Source organism: Gadus morhua, chromosome 22 (genome assembly GCF_902167405.1).
Source record: "Gadus morhua chromosome 22, gadMor3.0, whole genome shotgun sequence".
NCBI classification, from domain to species: Eukaryota; Metazoa; Chordata; class Actinopteri; order Gadiformes; family Gadidae; genus Gadus; species Gadus morhua.
The window spans coordinates 2,525,322-2,548,803 of NC_044069.1; the positions used below are offsets into that span (position 1 = coordinate 2,525,322).

The 23,482-nt window shown below is 49.6% G+C and overlaps 2 protein-coding genes across 4 annotated transcripts; both read left to right on the top strand.

The window, feature by feature from the left end:
- The first annotated feature begins 183 nt into the window (after positions 1-183).
- On the top strand, positions 184-11,116 carry vps45 (vacuolar protein sorting 45 homolog). Of its 2 annotated transcripts, XM_030346596.1 has the most exons (16): positions 184-534; positions 905-1,039; positions 1,245-1,305; positions 1,939-2,018; positions 2,256-2,324; positions 2,469-2,606; positions 3,022-3,132; positions 4,025-4,159; positions 4,878-4,991; positions 5,394-5,561; positions 5,888-6,046; positions 6,455-6,562; positions 7,140-7,309; positions 7,392-7,487; positions 7,836-7,967; positions 10,828-11,116. In XM_030346596.1, exons 1-16 carry the CDS (start codon positions 442-444, stop codon positions 10,904-10,906), a joined length of 1,848 nt encoding a protein of 615 aa, XP_030202456.1. In that variant the 5' UTR covers positions 184-441; the 3' UTR covers positions 10,907-11,116. The 2 variants fall into 2 exon arrangements, with proteins under 2 accessions (XP_030202456.1, XP_030202457.1); XM_030346597.1 differs by lacking the exon at positions 7,392-7,487 and having other exon boundaries at positions 186-534; positions 7,140-7,261.
- Positions 11,117-11,413: 297 nt separating this feature from the next.
- plekho1a (pleckstrin homology domain containing, family O member 1a) lies at positions 11,414-21,927 on the top strand. Of its 2 annotated transcripts, XM_030346616.1 has the most exons (10): positions 11,414-11,555; positions 12,168-12,362; positions 12,782-12,934; positions 13,309-13,413; positions 14,558-14,659; positions 15,483-15,713; positions 17,193-17,284; positions 18,316-18,523; positions 19,577-19,677; positions 20,169-21,927. In XM_030346616.1, the coding sequence occupies exons 4-10, from the start codon at positions 13,402-13,404 to the stop codon at positions 20,980-20,982; spliced, it is 1,560 nt and encodes a 519-aa protein (XP_030202476.1). In that variant the 5' UTR covers positions 11,414-11,555; positions 12,168-12,362; positions 12,782-12,934; positions 13,309-13,401; the 3' UTR covers positions 20,983-21,927. The 2 variants fall into 2 exon arrangements, with proteins under 2 accessions (XP_030202476.1, XP_030202474.1); XM_030346614.1 differs by having other exon boundaries at positions 12,168-12,934.
- Positions 21,928-23,482: the final 1,555 nt, after the last annotated feature.

Genomic DNA, 23,482 nt, shown 5'->3' on the forward strand with positions numbered 1-23,482 from the left:
TAATGGAAGGCTTTCTTATCTGAGGAATCAGAATGTTGGGTGCCGATGTTAATACGTGGTCGAGAATGTTTCAACAACCATGAACCCAGCATGTACAATCAGGTTGTACACTTCACCATCAGCCTGCATAATACATATGACGTTACGTCTCTCTCGACGTGACGTCACTCTCGACGTGATACGTCACCACGTCACTAACCCGGAAGTGGGTCGTCGCGTCTCCGTTCTCGGCTGTGTTTGTTGACAGCTTCCTTTCAGGAGCAAAACTCGAGACCAAAGCTCCTCATACTACAGTAGCACTGCATCGTAGGACTGAAGGTGTCATACCACGGAGTAGTGTCTGATAATACTACAGTAGTACTGTATCGTAGGACTGAACGTGTCATACCACGGAGTGTCGTGTGATAATACTACAGAGTATCGCAACACTACGGACTGAAGATGAACGTGACGCTGGCAGTGAAGCAGTACGTCACCAGGATGATCGAGGACAGCGGGCCGGGCATGAAGGTCCTGCTGATGGACAAGGACACGGTAGGACCTGTTCCACCAGAAGCTCCTGAGCAGAAGAGGACCTCAAACACATAGAAGAGCACCTCAAACACATAGAAGAGCACCTCAAACACATAGAAGAGCACCTCAAACACATAGAAGAGCACTTTTACTAACCTCCATCCCTGGTTTGTGAACCTCATGTATCTCGACCAGTTCAAAACTAGTAGGAGGGTTAGATGATGTGTTGATGTGTGTTTCAGACCAGTAGGAGTGTTAGATGATGTGTAATGTGTTTCAGAACAGTAGGAGGGATAGATGATGTGTGTTTCAGACCAGTAGGAGGGTTAGATGATGTGGGGTGCGTTTCAGAACAGTAGCAGGGTTAGATGATGTGTAATGTGTGTTTCAGACCAGTATCGTCAGCATGGTGTACACCCAGTCAGAGATCCTACAGAAGGAGGTGTATCTCCTGGAGAGAATCGACTCTCAGAACCGGGACAACATGAAGCACCTGAAAGCGATCTGTTACCTGCGTCCTACCAAGGTACCACGGTGTGTGTGTCTGTTTGTGTGGTACTGTGTGTGTGTTTGTCTCTGTGTGTGTGTGTGTTGTGATAGTGTGTAAGATTTTACCATGCATTGCATTTAAATCAGATATTTTGTTGTGTGTTTCTGAAGAAGAACGTAGAAGGACATGCTGTGTGTGTGTGTGTGTATGTGTGTGTGTGTGTGTGTGTTTGTGATTCCAGGAGAATGTGGAGAGTCTGATCCAGGAGCTGAGAAGACCCAAGTACAGTGTCTACTTCATCTGTAAGACCATCACCACGGCAACACCAGCACCGTAGTAACAACAACAGCACCACGGCAACACTAGCACCATAGTAACAACAACAACACCACAGCAACACTAGCACCATAGTAACAACAACACCACGGCAACACTAGCACCATAGTAACAACAACATCACCACGCTAACACCATCACCATAGTAACAATAACATCACCACAGCAACACTAGCACCATAGTAACAACAACAACACCACAGCAAAACTAGCACCATAGTAACACCAACATCACCATGGCAACACCATCACCATAGTAACAATAACACCACCATGGTTACACCAGCACCATAGTAACAACAACATCACCATGGTTACACCAGCACCATAGTAACAACAACATCACCACGGCAACAACAGCACCATAGAAACAACACCACCGCAACACCAGCACCATAGTAACAGCAACTACACCCCGGCAACACTAGCACCATAGTAACAACATCATCACCACGGCAGCACCACCATAGTGACAACAACATCATCATGGCAACCATCACCACTGCAACACCAGCACCAGCTATGGACAAAGTGGGTGGGGCATAATGAGTGAGGGTGTGGTCAGTGTGAATGATGTGGGCGGGGCCTGTGTGTTCCAGACTTCAGTAACGTCATAAGTAAGAGTGAGATCAAAGCACTGGCGGAGGCCGACGAACAGGAAGTGGTGGCCGAGATCCAGGTGAGCATCTTCATCATCCTCTTCATCCTCATCATCATTATCCTCATTATCTTCATCATTATGGCGCGACTGACTCACCTATTGTCCCTCTACCTGTCTGTCTCTCTCTCTCTCTCTCTCTCTCTCTTTCTCTCTGTCTGTGTCTCTCTCTACCTGTCTGTCTGCCTGTCTGTGTCTCTCTCTACCTGTCTGTCTGCCTGTCTGTGTCTCTCTCTACCTGTCTCTCTGTCTCTCTAGGAGTTTTATGGGGACTTCATTGCTGTGAATCCTCATCTCTTCTCCCTTAACCTGCAGGGCGTTGCCAGGGTAAGTGTGTGTGTGTGTGTGTGTGTGTGTGTGTGTGTGTGTGTGTGTGTGTGTGTGTGTGTGTGTGTGTGTGTGTGTGTGTGTGTGTGTGTGTGTGTGTGTGTGTGTGTGTGTGTGTCCACTAAGCAGTGTGTTGTGTGTTAGGGGCGGAGCTGGGACCCCACCATGCTGGCCCGCTCCACTCAGGGCCTGACATCGGTCCTGCTGGCGCTCAAGAAGTGTCCGGTCATCAGATACCAGCTGTCCTCCGACATGGCCAAGAGACTGGCCGAGAGCGTCAAGGTCAGGGTCAAGGGTTAACCCTACAGAGACGGGGACACATATGTTGGATAACACACACATATGCACACATACACACACACACTCAGACTTACACACACACACTCACTCACTCACTCACTCACACACTCACTCACTCACTCACTCACTCACACACTCACTTAAACTCAGACACTCACTCACTCACTCACTCACTCACTCACTCACTCACTCACTCACTCACTCACTCACTCACTCACTCACTCACTCACTCACTCACTCACTCACTCACTCAAACTCAGAGACACACACACACACACACTCACTTAAACTCAGACACACACTCACTCACTCACTCACCAACTCACCCTCTCACCCTCTCACCCACTCACCCACTCACCCACTCACCCTCTCACCCTGACCCCGGTGTGTGTTCCAGCTCATCATCACTAAGGAGTACGAGTTGTTTGACTTCAGGAAGACTGAAGTTCCTCCACTGCTGCTGATCCTCGACCGCAGCGACGACGCCATCACCCCCCTCCTCAACCAGGTTAGAACCATTAACCTTAACCAGGTTAGAACCTAGAACCTCCTCAACCAGGTTAGAACCATCACCCCCCTCCTCAACCAGGTTAGAACCATTAACCTTAACCAGGTTAGAACCATTAACCTTAACCAGGTTAGAACCTAGAACCTCCTCAACCAGGTTAGAACCATCACCCCCCTCCTCAACCAGGTTAGAACCATTAACCTTAACCAGGTTAGAACCATTAACCTTAACCAGGTTAGAACCTAGAACCTCCTCAACCAGGTTAGAACCATCACCCCCCTCCTCAACCAGGTTAGAACCATTAACCTTAACCAGGTTAGAACCATTAATTTTAGCCAGGTTAGAACCTAGAACCTCCTCAACCAGGTTAGAACCATTAACCTTAACCAGGTTAGAACCATTTACCTTAACCAGGTTAGGACCATTAACCTTAACCAGGTTAGAACCTAGAACCTCCTCAACCAGGTTAGAACCATTGACCTTAACCAGGTTAGAACCATCACCCCCCTCCTCAACCAGGTTAGAACCATTAACCTTAACCAGGTTAGAACCTAGAACCTTAACCAGGTTAGAACCATTAACCTTAACCAGGTTAGAACCTAGAACCTCCTCAAACAGGTTAGAACCATTACCCTTAACCAGGTTAGAACCATCACCCCCCTCAACCAAGTTAGAACCATGAACCTTAACAAGGTTAGAACCATTAACCTTAACCAGGTTAGATCCATTTACCTTAACCAGGTTAGGACCATTAACCTTGACCAGGTTAGAACCTATACCCTCCTCAACCAGGTTAGGACCATTAACCTTGACCAGGTTAGAACCTGTGCCCCAGGGAGGTTCTAGGTTCCCGCTCTAGAAGGCTAACCCGGTGGTGACCCTGCGCCCCTAGTGGACGTACCAGGCGATGGTCCACGAGCTGCTGGGTCTGAACAACAACCGCATCGACCTGTCCCGCGTCCCGGGGATCAGCAAGGACCTCCGCGAGGTGGTGCTGTCGGCCGACAACGACGACTTCTACGCCAACGTGAGTCCTCCAGCCTCACAGCCCGGGTTCTGGGGTAGAACATGTTGACGTTGGGTTCTGGGGTAGAACATGTTAACGTTGGGTTCTGGGGTAGAACATGTTAAAGTTGGGTTCTGGGGTAGAACATGTTAACGTTGGGTTCTGGGGTAGAACATGTTAACGTTGGGTTCTGGGGTAGAACATGTTGACGTTGGGTTCTGGGGTAGAACATGTTAACGTTGGGTTCTGGGGTAGAACATGTTAACGTTGGGTTCTGGGTTTAGAACATGTTAACGTTGAGTTCTGTGAGTTTAGAACATGTTAACGTTGGGTTCTGTGGTAGAACATCTTAACATCAGGTTCTGTGGTAGAACATGTTAACGTTGGGTTCTGTGGTAGAACATGTTAACGTTGGGTTCTGTGGTAGAACATGTTAACGTCGGGTTCTGTGGTAGAACATGTTAACATCGGGTTCTGGGTTTAGAACATGTTAACGTTGAGTTCTGTGAGTTTAGAACATGTTAACGTTGGGTTCTGTGGTAGAACATGTTAATGTTAGGTTCTGTGGTAGAACATGTTAACATCGGGTTCTGTGGTAGAACATGTTAACGTTGGGTTCTGTGGTAGAACATGTTAATGTTAGGTTCTGTGGTAGAACATGTTAACATCGGGTTCTGTGGTAGAACATGTTAATGTTAGGTTCTGTGGTTAGGACATGTTAACGTTGGGTTCTGTGTAGAACCTGTACCTAAACTTCGGGGAGATCGGCACCAACATCAAGAACCTGATGGAAGACTTCCAGAAGAAGAAACCGAAAGGACAGCAGAGGCTGGAGTCCATCTCAGACATGAAGGTGAGGGGCGGAGTCATCTCAGAGGGGGCGGGGTCAGCTCAGAGGGGCTCGAGTCCATCTCAGACATGAAGGTGAGGGGCGGAGTCATCTCAGAGGGGGCGGGGTCAGCTCAGAGGGGGTGGAGTCCATCTCAGACATGAAGGTGAGGGGCGGAGTCATCTCAGAGGGGGCGGGGTCAGCTCAGAGGGGGTGGAGTCCATCTCAGACATGAAGGTGAGGGGCGGAGTCATCTCAGAGGGGGCGGGGTCAGCTCAGAGGGGGTGGAGTCCATCTCAGACATGAAGGTGAAGATGCAGACCTGATACATCTGTCCTAACAGAGGACCTAACAGAGGCCTGTCCTAACAGAGGACCTGACAGAGGCCTGTCCTTACAGAGGACCTAACAGAGGCCTTGCCCCCAGGCCTTCGTGGACAGCTACCCCCAGTTCAAGAAGATGTCGGGGGCGGTGTCGAAGCACGTGACGGTGGTGGGGGAGCTGTCCCGCCTGGTGGCGGAGCGGCAGCTGATGGAGGTCTCAGAGGTGGAGCAGGAGCTGGCCTGTCAGAACGACCACTCCAGCGCCCAGCAGGTACACACACACACACACACACACACACACACACACACACACACACACACACACACACACACAAACCCCCACACACACACAAACCCCCACACACACACATACATGCATGTCAAAACGCACGCACACATCAACATGCCCGCACATCAATACGCACACACATGCACATACATCAACACGCACGCACGCACTCATACACACGCACACATCAACAAACACACAAACATACACCCGCACACATGCACACGCACGTGCATCAACAAACAACACATTAACAAACACCCCAACAAACAACACATTACCCCCCCCCCCCCCCCCCCCCCGTGCAGAAGGTGCGTCGGTTGCTCCGCCTCCCGGGGGTGTGTGAGCTGGACGCCGTCCGCCTGGTGATGCTCTACGCCCTGCGCTACGAGCGCCATAGCAACAGCGCGCTGCCCGCCATGATGGAGGAGCTCGCCAAGAGGGGCGTGTCCGAGAAGTACCGCAAGGTCAGAGGTCACGCAGAGGTCACGCCTGTCGTCCGACGGCCCGACACGTTTGATTGGTTGATTGATTGGGGGGGGGGGGGGGGGGGAGAGGAGAGGAGAGGAGAGGGAGAGAGAGGGAGAGGGAGAGAGAGAGAGAGAGAGAGAGAGAGAGAGAGAGAGAGAGAGAGAGAGAGGGGGGGGAGGGAGGGGGAGAGAGAGAGAGAGAGAGAGAGAGAGGGAGAGAGAGAGAGAGAGAGAGAGAGAGAGAGAGAGAGAGGGGGGGGAGGGAGGGGGAGAGAGAGAGAGTGAGAGAGGGAGGGAGGGAGGGAGAGAGAGAGAGAGAGAGAGAGAGAGAGAGAGAGAGAGAGAGAGAGAGAGAGAATGCTCTTTGTCGTGTTTATATATTTGTGTTATTGTGTGTGTGTGTAGATGGTCCACAGTGTGGTCGAGTACGGGGGGAAGCGGGTGAGAGGAAGTGACCTCGTCACGGCAACGGACGCCGTGGCGATAACCAAACAGTTCCTCAAGGGGCTCAAGGTAACACACATATACACACACACACACACACGCACACACAATGTACCACACACGTTATACACATATCATACACACGATATATATACACACACACACACACACACACCCTATGTACACACGCATCACACACATCCTATACGCGCATCCTTTACATATCACACACACACACACACAACATACACACACATCAAACAAACATCTTGTACACATCACACACACACATCCTGTATGCACATCATGTGTGTTTATCTAGTGTTGTGTGTTCTGTGTAGTACTTTGTGTGTTTTAGGGCATGGAGAACACGTTTTATGTCATACTTTGTGTGTTCTATCCCGTACATTGTGTGTTTTATGTAGTACTTTGTGTGTTTTAGGGCGTGAACGTGTTTTATGTATTACTTTGTGTGATTTTTGTGGTACTTTGTGTGTTTTATGTAGTACTTTGTGTGTTTTAGGGCGTGAACGTCATTTATGTTGTACTTTGTGTGTTTTGTGCGGTACTTTGTGTGTTTTATGCAGTACTTTGCGTGTTTTGTGTGGTATTTTGTGTGTTTTATGCTGTACTTTGCGTGTTTTAGGGCGTGGAGAACGTGTACACTCAGCACCAGCCGCTGCTACAGGACACTCTGGACCAGCTGGTGAAGGGGAAGCTGAGAGACGCACAGTTCCCCTACCTGGGGGCCAGCAGCCTCAGAGACAGGTACACACCTGGGGGCCCTCACCTGGGGGCCAGCAGCCTCAGAGACAGGTACACACCTGGGGGCCAGCAGCATCAGAGACAGGTACTCACCTGGGGGCCCTCACCTGGGGGCCAGCAGCCTCAGAGACAGGTACACACCTGGGGGCCCTCACCTGGGGGCCAGCAGCCTCAGAGACAGGTACACACCTGGGGGCCCTCACCTGGGGGCCAGCAGCCTCAGAGACAGGTACACACCTGGGGGCCCTCACCTGGGGGCCAGCAGCCTCAGAGACAGGTACACACCTGGGGGCCAGCAGCCTCAGAGACAGGTACTCACCTGGGGGCCCTCACCTGGGGGCCCTCACCTGGGGGCCAGCAGCCTCAGAGACAGGTACTCACCTAGGGGCCCTCACCTGGGGGCCCTCACCTGGGGGCCCTCACCTGGGGGCCAGCAGCCTCAGAGACAGGTACTCACCTGGGGACCTCACCTAGGGACCTCACCTAGGGACCTAGGTGAGGTGTATCTATATAGTATTTATATAGTGTATATATAGTATATATAGTGTATATATAATGTGTATATGTTGTGTCCCAGGCCCCAGGACGTGCTGGTGTTCGTGGTGGGCGGGGCCACCTACGAGGAGGCGCTGTGCGTCTACAACCTGAACCGCTCGGTGCCAGGGGTCCGCATTGTCCTGGGGGGCACCACCGTGCACAGCACCAAGAGGTACTAGTACTACCTACAGTACTCACTACAGTACTCACTACAGTACACAGCACCAAGAGGTACTAGTACTACCTACAGTACTCACTACAGTACTCACTACAGTACACAGCACCAAGAGGTACTAGTACTACCTACAGTACTTACTACAGTACACACTACAGTACTCACTACAGTACACACTACAGTACACACCACCGTGCACAGCACCAAGAGGTACTAGTACTACCTACAGTACTCACTACAGTACTCACTACAGTACACACTACAGTACACACTACAGTACACACCACCGTGCACAGCACCAAGAGGTACTAGTACTACCTACAGTACTCACTACAGTACACACTACAGTACCCACTACAGTACACACTACAGTACTCACTACAGTACACACTACAGTACACAGCACCGTGCACAGTACCAAGAGGTACTAGTACTACCTACAGTACTCACTACAGTACACACTACAGTACTCACTACAGTACACACTACAGTACCCACTACAGTACACACCACCGTGCACAGCACCAAGAGGTACTAGTACTACCTACAGTACTCACTACAGTACTCACTACAGTACTCACTACAGTACACACTACAGTACTCACTACAGTACACACCACCGTGCACAGCACTAAGAGGTACTAGTACTACCTACAGTACTCACTACAGTACTCACTACAGTACTCACTACAGTACACACTACAGTACTCACTACAGTACTCACTACAGTACACACTACAGTACACAGCACCGTGCACAGTACCAAGAGGTACTAGTACTACCTACAGTACACACTACAGTACACAGCACCAAGAGGTACTAGTACTACCTACAGTACACACTACAGTACTCACTACAGTACTGACTACAGTACACACTACAGTACTCACTACAGTACACACCACCGTGCACAGCACCAAGAGGTACTAGTACTCACCTCAGTACTCACTACAGTACTCACTACAGTACTCACTACAGTACTCACTACAGTACACACTACAGTACACACCACCGTGCACAGCACCAAGAGGTACTAGTACTACCTACAGTACACACTACAGTACACACTACAGTACACAGCACCAAGAGGTACTAGTACTACCTACAGTACACACTATAGTACACAGCACCGTGCACAGCACCAAGAGGTACTAGTACTACCTACAGTACACACTACAGTACACACTACAGTACTGACTACAGTACACACTACAGTACTCACTACAGTACACACTACAGTACACACTACAGTACTCACTACAGTACACACTACAGTACACAGTACCAAGAGGTACTAGTACTACCTACAGTACACACTACAGTACTCACTACAGTACACACTACAGTACTCACTACAGTACACACTACAGTACTCAATACAGTACTCACTACAGTACACACTACAGTACACACTACAGTACTCACTACAGTACACAGTACCAAGAGGTACTAGTACTACCTACAGTACACACTACAGTACACACTACAGTACACAGCACCAAGAGGTCCTAGTACTACCTACAGTACACACTACAGTACTCACTACGGTACTCACTACAGTACACACTACAGTACACACTACAGTACACAGTACCAAGAGGTACTAGTACTACCTACAGTACACACTACAGTACACAGCACCAAGAGGTACTAGTACTACCTACAGTACACACTACAGTACACACTACAGTACTCACTACAGTACACACTACAGTACACACTACAGTACACAGCACCGAGCACAGCACCAAGAGGTACTAGTACTACCTACAGTACACACTACAGTACACACTACAGTACTCACTACAGTACACACTACAGTACTCACTACAGTACTCACTACAGTACTCACTACAGTACACACTACAGTACACAGCACCGTGCACAGCACCAAGAGGTACTAGTACTACCTACAGTACACACTACAGTACACACTACAGTACTCACTACAGTACACACCACCGTGCACAGTACCAAGAGGTACTAGTACTACCTACAGTACACACTACAGTACACACTACAGTACTCACTACAGTACACAGCACCTGGAGGTACAAGTACTCACTACAGTACACACTACAGTATTACTACAGTACTCACTACAGTACTCATTACAGTACACAGCACCAAGAGGTAGTACTACCTAAAGTACGAACTAGTACCACAGTACACAGCACCAGGAGGTACTAGTACTACCACAGTACACACTATTACTCACCACAGTACACAGCACCAGGAGGTACTAGTACTCACTACAGTACACACTACAGTACACACTACAGTACCAAGAGGTACTAGTACTCACTACAGTACTCACCACAGTACAGAGCACCAGGAGGTACTAGTACTCACTACAGTACTCACTACAGTACACACTACAGTACCAAGAGGTACTAGTACTCACTACAGTACTCACTACAGTACACACTACAGCACCAGGAGGTACTAGTACTCACTACAGTACTCACTACAGTACACACTACAGTACCAAGAGGTACTAGTACTCACTACAGTACTCACCACAGTACACAGCACCAGGAGGTACTAGTACTCACTACAGTACACACTACAGTACCAAGAGGTACTAGTACTCACTACAGTACTCACCACAGTACACAGCACCAGGAGGTACTAGTACTCACTACAGTACACACTAAAGTACCAAGAGGTACTAGTACTCACTACAGTACTCACCACAGTACACAGCACCAGGAGGTACTAGTACTCACTAGTACTACCCTGGATCATACAAACTCACCCTGAACTCCTACAGAGAGGATGGACCAATCAGAGGCCTTCAAGGGCTTTGGTCAGCTGACCGTGTCTCCTAACCTTGTCTCCTAACCTTATGTCCTAGCTTCCTCGAGGAGGTAACCATGACGACCGGCAACATCAGCGACAGGGCCGGAGCGGGGCGGAACCTTAGCAGACGCTGAACACACACACACGCACACACACGCACACACACACACACACACACACACGCACACGCACACGCACACGCACACACGCACACACACACGTATGTGTTGTGATATCATTAAGTTATGTTGTGATTCGTTATGATTTGATTGTTGTCGGTCTTTCTGCTCTGTTGTGTTGTTTGTTTGTGTGATTATTTTGATGTAATAAAGTGTTACACAGAGTGTACAGTCTGCTGGTAGATTAATCACAACCACAAACTCACACCCACACACACACACATAATCACACATACAAATACAGACACAGACCCATACAGACATACACATACACATACACATACAAATACACATACAGACACACGCACACAAACAAACACACTGACGGTGTAATCTCCTAGCGGTCGGTAGATGGCGCTGTCGGGTCATTTACGGAGAATAAAGTGTTTGCGCGCGCGAGAGATGGAGCGAGTCGGGGGGGTGGAGGAGAGGGGGGGGATGCTTCCCCGAGCTGAGGTTCATCCCGAACGCGCATGAGGTTGGGTCTGTCACCGGAGCATCTCCCGCTGGAGCGAGGATGATGAACCGGTCGAAGACCCTGTCCAAGACCCGGGGCGAGGAAGACCAGGGGACCCGGTCCAGGACCCGGAGCGCGGAGCAGCAGGTGAGCCGATCCGCGATAATGGGAGGCGCGTCATTCACCGGGAGGCGGTAGGACCGGTGTGTCGGGGTCGTGATGCGGGGGTCGCTCCTGTCGCTCGTGATTCCTTTTGTTTTATTTCGCGCAGACGAGGTCAGAATCCGCGCGTGCATGTTGATGTTTGTAATCCGTCGCGCGCCCAGATGGTTTCTGCTTCTGAGGATCACGTGACGCACCGTGGATTAAGTTTTTGGAATCTCAAGATTCAAGAATCAAAAAGCTTTATAAAATTTCAGCGTCAACAAAATAAACAAAATCATAATGGTAAAATATTTACTATCATGATTTAATTTAATTTGATGCGTCCACTTTACTGTTTGTGTGTATATAGTATGCGTGTATATATATATATATATATATATATATATATATATATATACACTGTATATTATTATTATATATATAATAATATATTATTATATATATATTAACCGTATACATACATTATTTATATATAAATGTGTGTGTGTGTGTGTGTGTGTGTGTGTGTGTGTGTGTGTGTGTGTGTGTGTGTGTGTGTGTGTGTGTGTGTGTGTGTGTGTGTGTGTGTGTGTGTGTGTGCGTGTGCGTGTGTAGGCTGCGGCCCCTCCCCTTCACCCCCCAGAGAAAGCTGGTTGGTTGAGGAGGTTTTGTGGGCGTGGCCTCTTCAGGGAGCTGTGGAGGAGCAGATTCGTCTCGCTGAGAGGAGAGCACCTCCTGCTGTCAGACCAGGAAGTGAATGTACTGTAATATAGAGGAGAGCACCTCCTGCTGTCAGACCAGGAAGTGAATGTACACGTTATACTACACCATCATCATATACTATAATATATATACTACACTATAATATACTATAATATTCATACTACACTATAATATACTATAATATTCGTACAACACTATCATATACTATAATATATATACTACACTATGATATACAAACTACACTATAATATATATACTACACTATACTATACACTATATACTATTATAGTATACACACTTAACATATGCATAATATATGCTATAATATTATATATTATTATTAAAAACATGCTGTGAGATTATGTTTGTGTAACATAATGTGTGTGGGTTGGTGGGGTCAGAGGTCAGGGCTCTGTGTGTGTGTGTGTGTGTGTGTGTGTGTGTGTGTGTGTGTGTGTGTGTGTGTGTGTGTGTGTGTGTGTGTGTAACATAATGTGTGTGTGTAGGTGGGGTCAGAGGTCAGGTCCCAGCGGGGGTCCGGGGAGCGGGTGGACCTCCTCCTCTACGACCGCTCTGAGGAGACCCGGAGCAGCAGGAGGCGCAGCAAGAAGGACCTCAGCCGCTTCTCCCTGATTGGCTGTCCCACCGCGGGCCCAACGGTAGGTTGGCCTGAGACCGGACCCCCCGGACCCCTAGAGCCAGGAGTCTGTACCCCTCTAGAGCCATGAGTCCGTACCCCTCTAGAGCTATGAGTCCGTACCCCTCTAGAGCTAGGAGTCTGTACCCCATTAGAGCTAGGAGTCTGTACCCCTCTAGAGCCATGAGTCTGTACCCCTCTAGAGCCATGAGTCCGTACCCCTCTAGAGCCATGAGTCCGTACCCCTCTAGAGCCATGAGTCCGTACCCCTCTAGAGCCATGAGTCCGTACCCCTCTAGAGCCATGAGTCCGTACCCCTCTAGAGTGAGGAGTCCGTACCCCTCTATAGCCAGGAGTCTGTTCCCCTCTAGCTTCACTGCTCTCTTGCCTCTCCAGGTTCCTCACCTGGTGTTTCTTGCGGTGAGTCCAGAAGAAAAGGAATCCTGGATCAATCATCTCAACGCCGCCATCCTCAGAGCCAAGAGCCACATGCTGGACCAGGTGAACTAGTCCCTCCCCCTACCTCTACCAGGTGAACTAGCCCCTCCCCCGGGCCCTACCAGGTGAACTAGTCCCTCCCCCTACCTCTACCAGGTGAACTAGCCCCTCCCCCGGGCCCTACCAGGTGAACTAACCCCTCCCCCTGTCCCTACCAGGTGAACTAGCTCCTGCCCGAAATATAAACACTGGCAGGGTAGTATTTTGGTCTTTGAGACATATCTCTCTCTCAAGTATTCATACGTCTTTGATTTTAAAAGTTTGATATTCTGACCCGTCTCATGACGTCTTAATGACCTGTCTCTGTACAGTCTAACCCCTACCTGCTCCTTAATGACCTGTCTCTGTACTGTCTAACCCCTACCTGCTCCTTAATGACCTGTCTCTGTACAGTCTAACCCCTACCTGCTCCTTAATGACCTGTCTCTGTACAGTCTAACCCCTACCTGCTCCTTAATGACCTGTCTCTGTACTGTCTAACCCCTACCTGCTCCTTAATGACCTGTCTCTGTACTGTCTACCCCCTACCTGCTCCTTAATGACCTGTCTCTGTACAGTCTAACCCCTACCTGCTCCTTAATGACCTGTCTCTGTACTGTCTAACCCCTACCTGCTCCTTAATGACCTGTCTCTGTACTGTCTAACCCCTACCTGCTCCTTAATGACCTGTCTCTGCACTGTCTAACCCCTACCTGCTCCTTAATGACCTGTCTCTGTACTGTCTAACCCCTACCTGCTCCTTAGTGACTTGTCTCTGTACTGTCTAACCCCTACCTGCTCCTTAATAACCTGTCTCTGTACTGTCTAACCCCTACCTGCTCCTTAATGACCTGTCTCTGTACTGTCTAACCCCTACCTGCTCCTTAATGACCTGTCTCTGTACTGTCTAACCCCTACCTGCTCCTTAATGACCTGTCTCTGTACTGTCTAACCCCTACCTGCTCATTAATGACCTGTCTCTGTACTGTCTAACCCCTACCTGCTCCTTAAAGACCCGTCTCTGTACTGTCTAACCTCTACCTGCTCCTTAATGACCTGTCTCTGTACTGTCTAACCCCTACCTGCTCCTTAATGACCTGTCTCTGTACTGTCTAACCCGTACCTGCTCCTTAATGACCTGTGCCTGTACTGTCTAACCCCTACCTAGGTCCGGGTGGAGGAGCAGGTGGTTCTGCTCCACCCAACCAGAGACCGCGTCCGGATCCCTCCAATCAGACGCCTTCCCAGTAGAGGACACCTGCTGAGTGTGGTACTCACCCTCTCACCCTCTCACCCACTCACCCTCTCACTCACCCTCTCACCCACCCACCCACCCTCTCACTCACTCACTGACTCACTCACTCTCTTTTTCTCTCTCACCCACTCACACTCACTCAGTCACTCACCCTCTCACCCACTCACTCACTCACTCACTCACTCACTCACTCACTCACTCACTCACTCACTCACCCTCTCACTCACCCACTCACCCACACACCCTCTCACCAACTCACTCACTCTCTCACTCACCCTCCCTCTCACCCTGTCACCCACTCACCCTCTCACCCACTCACTCACACTCTCACCCTCTCACCCACTCACTCACTCACTCACCCTCCCTCTAACCCTCTCACCCTGTCACCCACTCACTCACCCTCTCACCCTGTCACCCACTCACCCTCTCACCCACTCACTCACCCTCCCTCTCACCCACTCACCCTCTCACCCACTCACTCACACTCTCACCCTCTCACCCACTCACTCACTCACTCACTCACCCTCCCTCTCACCCTCTCACCCTGTCACCCACTCACTCACATCCACTCACTCACTCACCCTCCCTCTAACCCTCTCACCCTGTCACCCACTCACTCACCCTCTCACCCTGTCACCCACTCACCCTCTCACCCACTCACTCACCCTCCCTCTCACCCACTCACCCTCTCACCCACTCACTCACACTCTCACCCTCTCACCCACCCACTCACTCACTCACCCTCCCTCTCACCCTCTCACCCTGTCACCCACTCACTCACCCTCTCACCCACTCACTCACAGTGATGAATGATCCTTTTGTGATCCATGTGTTGCAGTCCTCCTCCCAGGGCATGTTGACCCTTGACCTGGTGGAGGAGGAGGAGCTCCATCCTGGGGGTGCAGAGGTCAAAGGTCGGCAGCGGTCCGGTACCGACGCCTCCCAGCTGCGGCCGAGCCCCAGGGGGCCGGCCACCGGCAGCCTGCCCAGAGGCAGCGAGCGCTGCTGGGGCCGGCCGCGCCCGGAGGCCCCTCAGACCTCCAGGACCTCCAGACCTCCACACGCACAGGTGAGGGGATCATCTAGCCCCGTGCTGTTAGTCTGGGATCATCTAGCCCCGTGCTGTTAGTCTGGGATCATCTAGCACCGTCCTGTCCACCGTCCTCCGTATACACATATGACTGCACCAACACCCATCCTTCAAATACTGTGATCAAATTTGCAGATGACACCACTGTGGTAGGACAAATCACCCATGTAAATGAAAGTGCCTACAGAGACGAAGTTGACAGACTGACAGAATGGTGTCAAAAAAAACAACCTGACCCTGAATGTCAGAAAGACAAAAGAAATCATAGTCGACTTCAGGCGGCAAAAGGCGAACCCTCAACCCCTCATCATCAATGGTGAGGAAGTAGAGAGGACCTCCTGCTTTAAGTTCCTGGGGGTTATGCTCTCAGAGGACCTGAAATGGGTGATGAACACAACTGCCACAGTAAGGAAAGCACAACAGCGGCTCTACTTCTTGAGAATATTGAGGAAAAACAACCTGTCTCCCGAGCTGCTTAAGACTTTTTACCACTGCTGCATTGAAAGTGTGATCACTTACTGTATTACTGCATGGTACGTCAACTGCACAGAAAAGGACAGGAAATCCCTCAGTCGGGTCATAAGGTCTGCTGAGAGAATAGTTGGACTTCCACTGCCTCCCCTGGATGACATCTTTAGGACGCGCTGCCTCCGCCGAGCATGTGGCATTTTAAAGGATGAGACTCACCCCGCAAACCATCTCTTCACCCTGCTACCCTCTGGCAGGCGCTACCGGGCCACTACAGCCCGCACCTCCAGACTGCAGAACAGTTTCATCCCCAGGGCCATCACAGAACTTAATAATCACACTACACTCCTACCCTCCACCCAGCACAACTGCACTTTTGTTAGTGGTTGCACAAACAAATTTCGTTGTGTATCCAATGCACAATGACAAATAAAGTCTATTCTATTCTATTCTGTTAGTCTGAGATCATCTAGCCCCGTCCTGTAGTGTTTTGTGGAGCTAATCTGAGATAATCCTGGTGTGTTTGGAGCAGTAGACCTAATCTGAGGTGATCCTAATCTGAGGTGATCCTAATCTGAGGTGATCCTTATCTGGGTGTGATACTAATCAAAAGTGATCCTAATCTGAGGTGATCCTTAGCTGGGTGTGATACTAATCAAAAGTGATCCTAGTCTGGGGTGATCCTTATCTGGGTGTGATCCTAATCTAAAATGATCCTAATCTGGGGTGATCCTTATCTGGGTGTGATCCTAATCTAAAGTGATCCTAATCTGAGGTGATCCTAATCTGGGGTGATCCTAAATTGAGGTGATCCTAATCTGGGGTGATCCTAATCTGAGGTGATCCTAATCTGGGGTGATCGTAATCTGGGGTGATCCTAATCTGGGGTGATCCTAATCTGAGGTGATCCTAATCTGGGGTGATCCTAATCTGGGGTGATCCTAATCTGGGGTGATCCTAATCTGGGGTGATCCTGGTGTGTTGGAGCAGCAGGTCCAGTCGTTGACGCCCCAGCTTGGGAAGCGGCTCAGCGCCCAGGGCAGGAGGCGCTGCTCCTCCATGGACCAGGGCCTCTCCTCCAGGTACCTCCCTCCTCCTCCCTCTCCTCCCTCCTCCCTCTCCTCCCTCCCTCCTCCCTCACTCCTCCTCCCTCTCTCCTCCCTCTCTCCTCCCTCTCCTCCCTCTCCTCCCTCCTCTCTCTCTCCTCCCTCTCTCCTCCTCTCTCCTCCCTCTCTCCTCCCTCTCTCCTCTCTCCTCCCTCTCTCCTCCTCTCTCCTCCCTCTCTCCTCCCTCTCTCCTCCTTCTCTCCTCCCTCCCTCCTCCCTCTCTCCTCTCTCTCTCCTCCCTCTCTCCTCCCTCTCTCCTCCCTCTCTCCTCCCTCCCTCCTCCCTCTCTCCTCCCTCTCTCCTCCTCTCTCCTCCCTCTCTCCTCCCCCTCTCCCTCTCCTCCCCCTCTCCCTCTCTCCTCCCTCTCTCCTCCCCCTCTCCCTATCTCCTCCCTCTCTCCTCCTCCCTCTCTCCTCCTCTCTCCTCCTCTCCCTCTCTCCTCCCTCTCCTCCCTCTCTCCTCCCTCTCCCTCCCTCTCTCCTCCTCTCCCTCTCTCCTCCACTCTCCTCCCTCTCCCTCCCTCTCTCCTCCCTCTCTCCTCCCTCCCTCCTCCCTCTCTCCTCCTCCCTCTCTCCTCCCTCCCTCCTCCCTCTCCTCCCTCCCTCCTCCCTCTCCTCCCTCCCTCCTCCCTCTCCTCCCTCTCTCTCTCCTCCCTCCCTCCTCCCTCCCTCCTCCCTCTCTCCTCTCTCCTCCCTCTCTCCTCCTCTCCCTCTCTCCTCCTCCCTCTCTCCTCTCTCCTCTCCTCCTCCCTCTCTCCTCCCTCTCTCCTCTCTCTCCTCCTCTCCCTCTCTCCTCTCTCTCCTCCCTCTCTCCTCCTCTCTCTCTCCTCCTCCCTCCTCCCTCTCTCCTCCTTCTCTCCTCCCTCCCTCCTCCCTCTCTCCTCCCTCTCTCCTCCTCCCTCCTCCCTCTCTCCTCCTTCTCTCCTCCCTCCCTCCTCCCTCTCTCCTCCCTCTCTCCTCCTCTCCCTCTCTCCTGGATCTTCTAACACTGCTCCTGCTCTCCTTCAGACCGGCGAGGATCCACTTTGAGTTCAGGGCTCAGGGTGGAGGTCAGGGTGGAGGTCAGGGTGGAGGTCCGGGTGGAGCTCCGGGTGGAGGTCAGGGTGGAGGTCCGGGTGGAGGTCAGGGTGGAGGTCAGGGTGGAGGTCCGCTCCAGAGCCTCATCGCCCAGAAGATGCAGCGAGCTCAGGAGCTCCTGGAGGAGCTTAGGCTCCAGGTAAGAGCCTCTGAATCAATCACCCCTTCTCCTCCTCCTCACCCCTCCTCCTCCTCACATCTTCTCCTCAAAGAGCTCCTCTTCATCACATCTCATTAAAGACCTCTTCATCATCACACCTCATTGGAGACCTCTTCATCATCAGAGCCTCATTGAGGACCTCTTCATCATCACAGTCTCACTGTAGACCTCTTCATCATCACACCTCACTGTAGACCTCTTCACCATCACAGTCTCATTGAAGACCCCTCAATCATCAAAGTCTAATCGAAGACCTCTTCATCATCACAGTCTCAATGTAGACCTCTCAATCATCACAGTCTAATCGAAGACCTCTTCATCATCACAGTCTCACTGTAGACCTCTTCATCATCACAGTCTCATTGAAGACCCCTCATCATCACAGTCTCATTGAAGACCCCTCATCATCACAGTCTCACTGTAAACCTCTTCATCAACATAGTCTCATTGAAGACCTCTTCATCATCACAGTCTCATTATAGACCTCTTCATCATCAGAGCCTCATTGTAGACCTCTTCATCATCACAGTCTCACTGTAATCCTCTTCATCACCACAGTCTCATTGTAGACCTCTTCATCATCACAGTCTCACTGTAAACCTCTTCATCAACATAGTCTCATTGAAGACCTCTTCATCATCACAGTCTCATTATAGACCTCTTCATCATCAGAGCCTCATTGTAGACCTCTTCATCATCACAGTCTCACTGTAATCCTCTTCATCACCACAGTCTCATTGTAGACCTCTTCATCATCACAGTCTCACTGTAATCCTCTTCATCACCACAGTCTCATTGTAGACCTCTTCATCATCACAGTCTCACTGTAAACCTCTTCATCATCATAGTCTCATTGTATACCTCTTCATCATCAGAGTCTCATTGAAGACCTTCTCATCCATTAGTAGATAACCTCTACTGTAAGTGCAGACCGTTTAATGGGAAAATCTTTCTCTTTGGTTTCCATCGTAACTACCCAGCATTTCAGTTTTAATGGCTTCATAGAAACCCTACCTTGTGTTTATTGGTCAGGAGCTGCAAGAGGCGGGGCTTGGAGGAGGAGCCCCTCCTCTCAGGAAGGACATCCACTCTCCACGACTCCGCCTCCTCCATAGAGGCCCCTCCCCCTCCAGGTAAACCATCATGATAAGCGTCTTTACATGGAGAGAGTTTAGATACGATTCTTTTCATGGAGAGAGTCTAGATATGAGTCTTTACACAGAGAGTCTAGATAAGAAACTTTACATGGAGAGGCTCGATATGAGTCTTTACACAGAGAGTCTAGATAAGAGTCTTTACATGGAGAGAGATGAGAGTATTTACCTGGAGTCTAGATAAGAGTTTACATGAAGAGTCTGGATAAGAGTCTTTACATTGAGAGAGTCTGGACAAAAGTCTATACATGGAGAGAGTCTGGATAAGATTCTTTAAATGCAGAGCCTAGATACGATTCTTTACATCGAGAGAGTCTGGATAAGAGCCTTTACATTAGGAGAGAGTCTAGATTAGAGTCTTTAAATGGAGAGGGTCTAGATTAGAGTCTTTACATTAGGAGAGTCTAGCTAAGAGTCTTTACATTAGGAGAGTCTGGATCACAGGTTAAAGAGTATCCTTTGACTGCCAGGTCTCCCAGGAGCAGAAGCAGTGACTCTATTGGTCTGCGAGGGAAGGAGGCGTACAGCAGGAGAGGGAAGGGGTCTCCTCGATCTAAAGCACGGACCCGCCCCTCCCCACCTCCCCCCTCCTCCCCCTCCTCCCCGCGCCTCCCCAGCTCCTCCTGCAGCCCAGATGCTCCTGTCCTGGCTCAACAGAGCACCTCCTCTCCTCCTCTGAGGAGCAGCGAGGAGCCTCCACCTCCTCCTCTCCTCCTCGACTCCCATCCTCCTCGGAGGCTCAGCGAGGAGTCTGCCACCGCCTCCTTCTCCCCCGAGGCCTCGAAGAACGCCTGCACCTCCCCTGCCCTGACGCCCGCCTCCCCGCCGGCTGAGGAGGAGCAGGCGAAGGAGAAGGAGGAGGAGGAGTCTGAGCAGCGTGAGGAGGAGGAGCAGTGTGAGGAGCAGGAGGAGGAGGAGTCTGAGCAGTGTGAGGAGGAGGAGGAGGAGGAGGGGAAGTCTGAGCAGCGTGAGGAGGAGCAGCAGCGTGAGGAGGAGCAGGAGGAGGAGAAGTCTGAGCAGTGTGAGGAGGAGGAGGTGGCGTGTCGCCGTGCGGAGGCCGTGCGTCTCCTAGAGGAGGCGGTGTGCTCCTGGAAGGAGGCGCAGGAGGTGCTGGAGGAGGTGAAGGCGCTGCAGAGTCTGACCCTGAGGAGGCGGCGCCGGACGGCCGACGGGAAGACTCCTCCGTCTCCCACGGCAACCGCCGCCCCCCCGCAGGGCGACGCCCTCCAGGGTGAGGATAGGCCCGCCTCTGTGGTAGACGAGGACCAATCAGAGACAAGCTGACTTTCTTAATGCCGTGGCAACACATTCAACCTCTTCTGCCCACCCATGCTTTTACAGCACATGCACAAACGTAGGACGTCGTTCTGAAACATTTCTATAACATTTGTAAAATGGGACTCGTATTTATCTATGCTAATATTTATACGAAGATCAATACCAGCAATACCTCAGAGCTTACTGCTTTGGCCAATCAGGTGATCTAAGTGGATCGTCAGTGCCGTCACTCTGTAGTGACATCACTGTGATGTCAGAGGGGAAGTCCGTTCTGCTGCTCCAAAAACTGTTTACAACTTAGTACGACAAGATGCATGTTTACACTGATGCACTGGTGAATCATTAATGTGGTGTTCTTGTTGTTGTTGTTGTTGTTGTTGTTGTTGTTGTTGTTGTCAGAAGGTGAGTGCTGCAGCAGCATTCAACTATTGTTCCTCTTAGGCTTTCTTCTCTCTTTCTTTATTATTCTCTACAAATGCCAGGACCCTTCTCCTTCCTGTTACACCTAGTGACTCCATTCCACTTGTATAATGTTCATAGCTTGAAATTGCGAGCTACCGTTCAAATTTTTAACAATTAGAAACTTTTTAAAATATTCCACTTTTTCCGCCCATTCTCCGACACTTCAACTACTTCTGACTTCGTAACTTGGTTAATTGATTAACTTTAACTTTGATTCAAACATATCACATGAAGACACTTTGATCTTCAAATATATCCGATTTTCGATATCATTTATACTACTACTACACATCAGGTGTAATCCCGGTAGAAGCTGAAGACTAACATCACTGCTTAAAAATTCCATGGAATACAACGGTATAAGCCCCATCATTTTGTGAGCTTATCTCTATAAACTATATGTGAAAGAATAACTTTAATTGCACAATTTCCCAAGTGACTACAAGTGATGACACACACACAAATAAAAGCTCAGCTATGCTATATTTATCTCAAATGTATTCAAACTTTATCACTAGCTATTAGTAACTCTTTACTTTATATGTTTCCAGACATTTTTGATTTTTTAAATGGTGTGCATGCTTACATTGTTTCGACTTTTGAACTTGTGACTTTTGTTCAAATCCCTTCACTTGATTTAAGTCATTCAACATTTCTTTGCGTCTTAAACTATGTGGCTTTATTAAAACATGTTTTCAACCTCACTTTGCACTACAGCACTACCGCATTTTCTAGTTATTAATATTATTATTAAGGATCTCAACCAAAAATCTGTCCACTGATTTCAGTGTCAATCTGTAATAATTGCCAATACAGCTAGCTAACATCATTGAAAGTTAAAGCTGACAAAGACAGCTAATGGAGCTATTTCACATAGAAAGTGAACGTAGCTATTCAAGAAAATAGAACGCTTACACGGCTAGCTAACAACACAGAAAGATAACACAGCTAGCTAGCAAGACAGAAACATCAGACTTAAAATAAGCTGTTTAATTATTTATATCTTTATACCTAACTACCCATTCTCTCTCTCTCTCGCTCTCTTTCTCTCTCTCTTGTTATCTCTCTCTGTCTCTCTCTCTCTGGTTCTCTCTCTCTCTCTGTCTCTCTCTCTGGTTCTCTCTCTCATTATCTCTCTCTCTCTCTCTGTATGTGGACAGTGGATTTCAGGCAATGCCTCCCTTCTAACGGCTTCTGTTGTGTTGTTGCTTGGGGGGAGAGAGAGAGAGAGTGAGAGGGGGGAGGGAGAGAGAGAGGGGGGAGGTGAGAGAGAGAGAGAGAGAGAGAGAGAGAGGGGGGAGGAGGTGAGTCAGATGCTGTAGATGAAGAGTCTCACCCTGACCTACATTTGCTATGTGTGTATTAATATTTATTTATTTCCCACAGAGCTCGTTCTCTCAGCCTGGAGGTGAAGTGACACAGTTCACTAACGAGCTGTTTCATCTCTTCTCCCTGGGTATCACACATCATCACACTGCCTCAGCTTGCACCAACCTTACCCAACACAACACAATTCAACACAATACACAACACACATTGACACAATGCAATACAATGAAATGCACTACCACACGATACAATGCAATACAACCTAATACAATACACAACACGACAAAATGCACAACACAGTACACAACACAACACAATACACAACACAATACAATGCAACGCAATACACAACACACATCAACACCCTGCTTCAGCTAGCACCACCCTGCAAAACAACACAACGCAACACAATACATAACACTGCACACAATCCAACACAACACAACACAATGCAATGCAACGAAATACACAACACAATGCACAACAACACAACACAATGCAACAACGCAATACACAACACAATATAACACAATACACAACGTAACAACAGTATACACATCCCAACACATCACAACACAATACAATACAATACAATACAATACAATACAATACAATACAATACAATACACAACACAGGGGGCTCCACCTTGCGGTCAGGATGTGAACAGCGGGTCTGGGGGGCGGTGGTCCACCTGGTGGTGAGGCTGTGAACAGC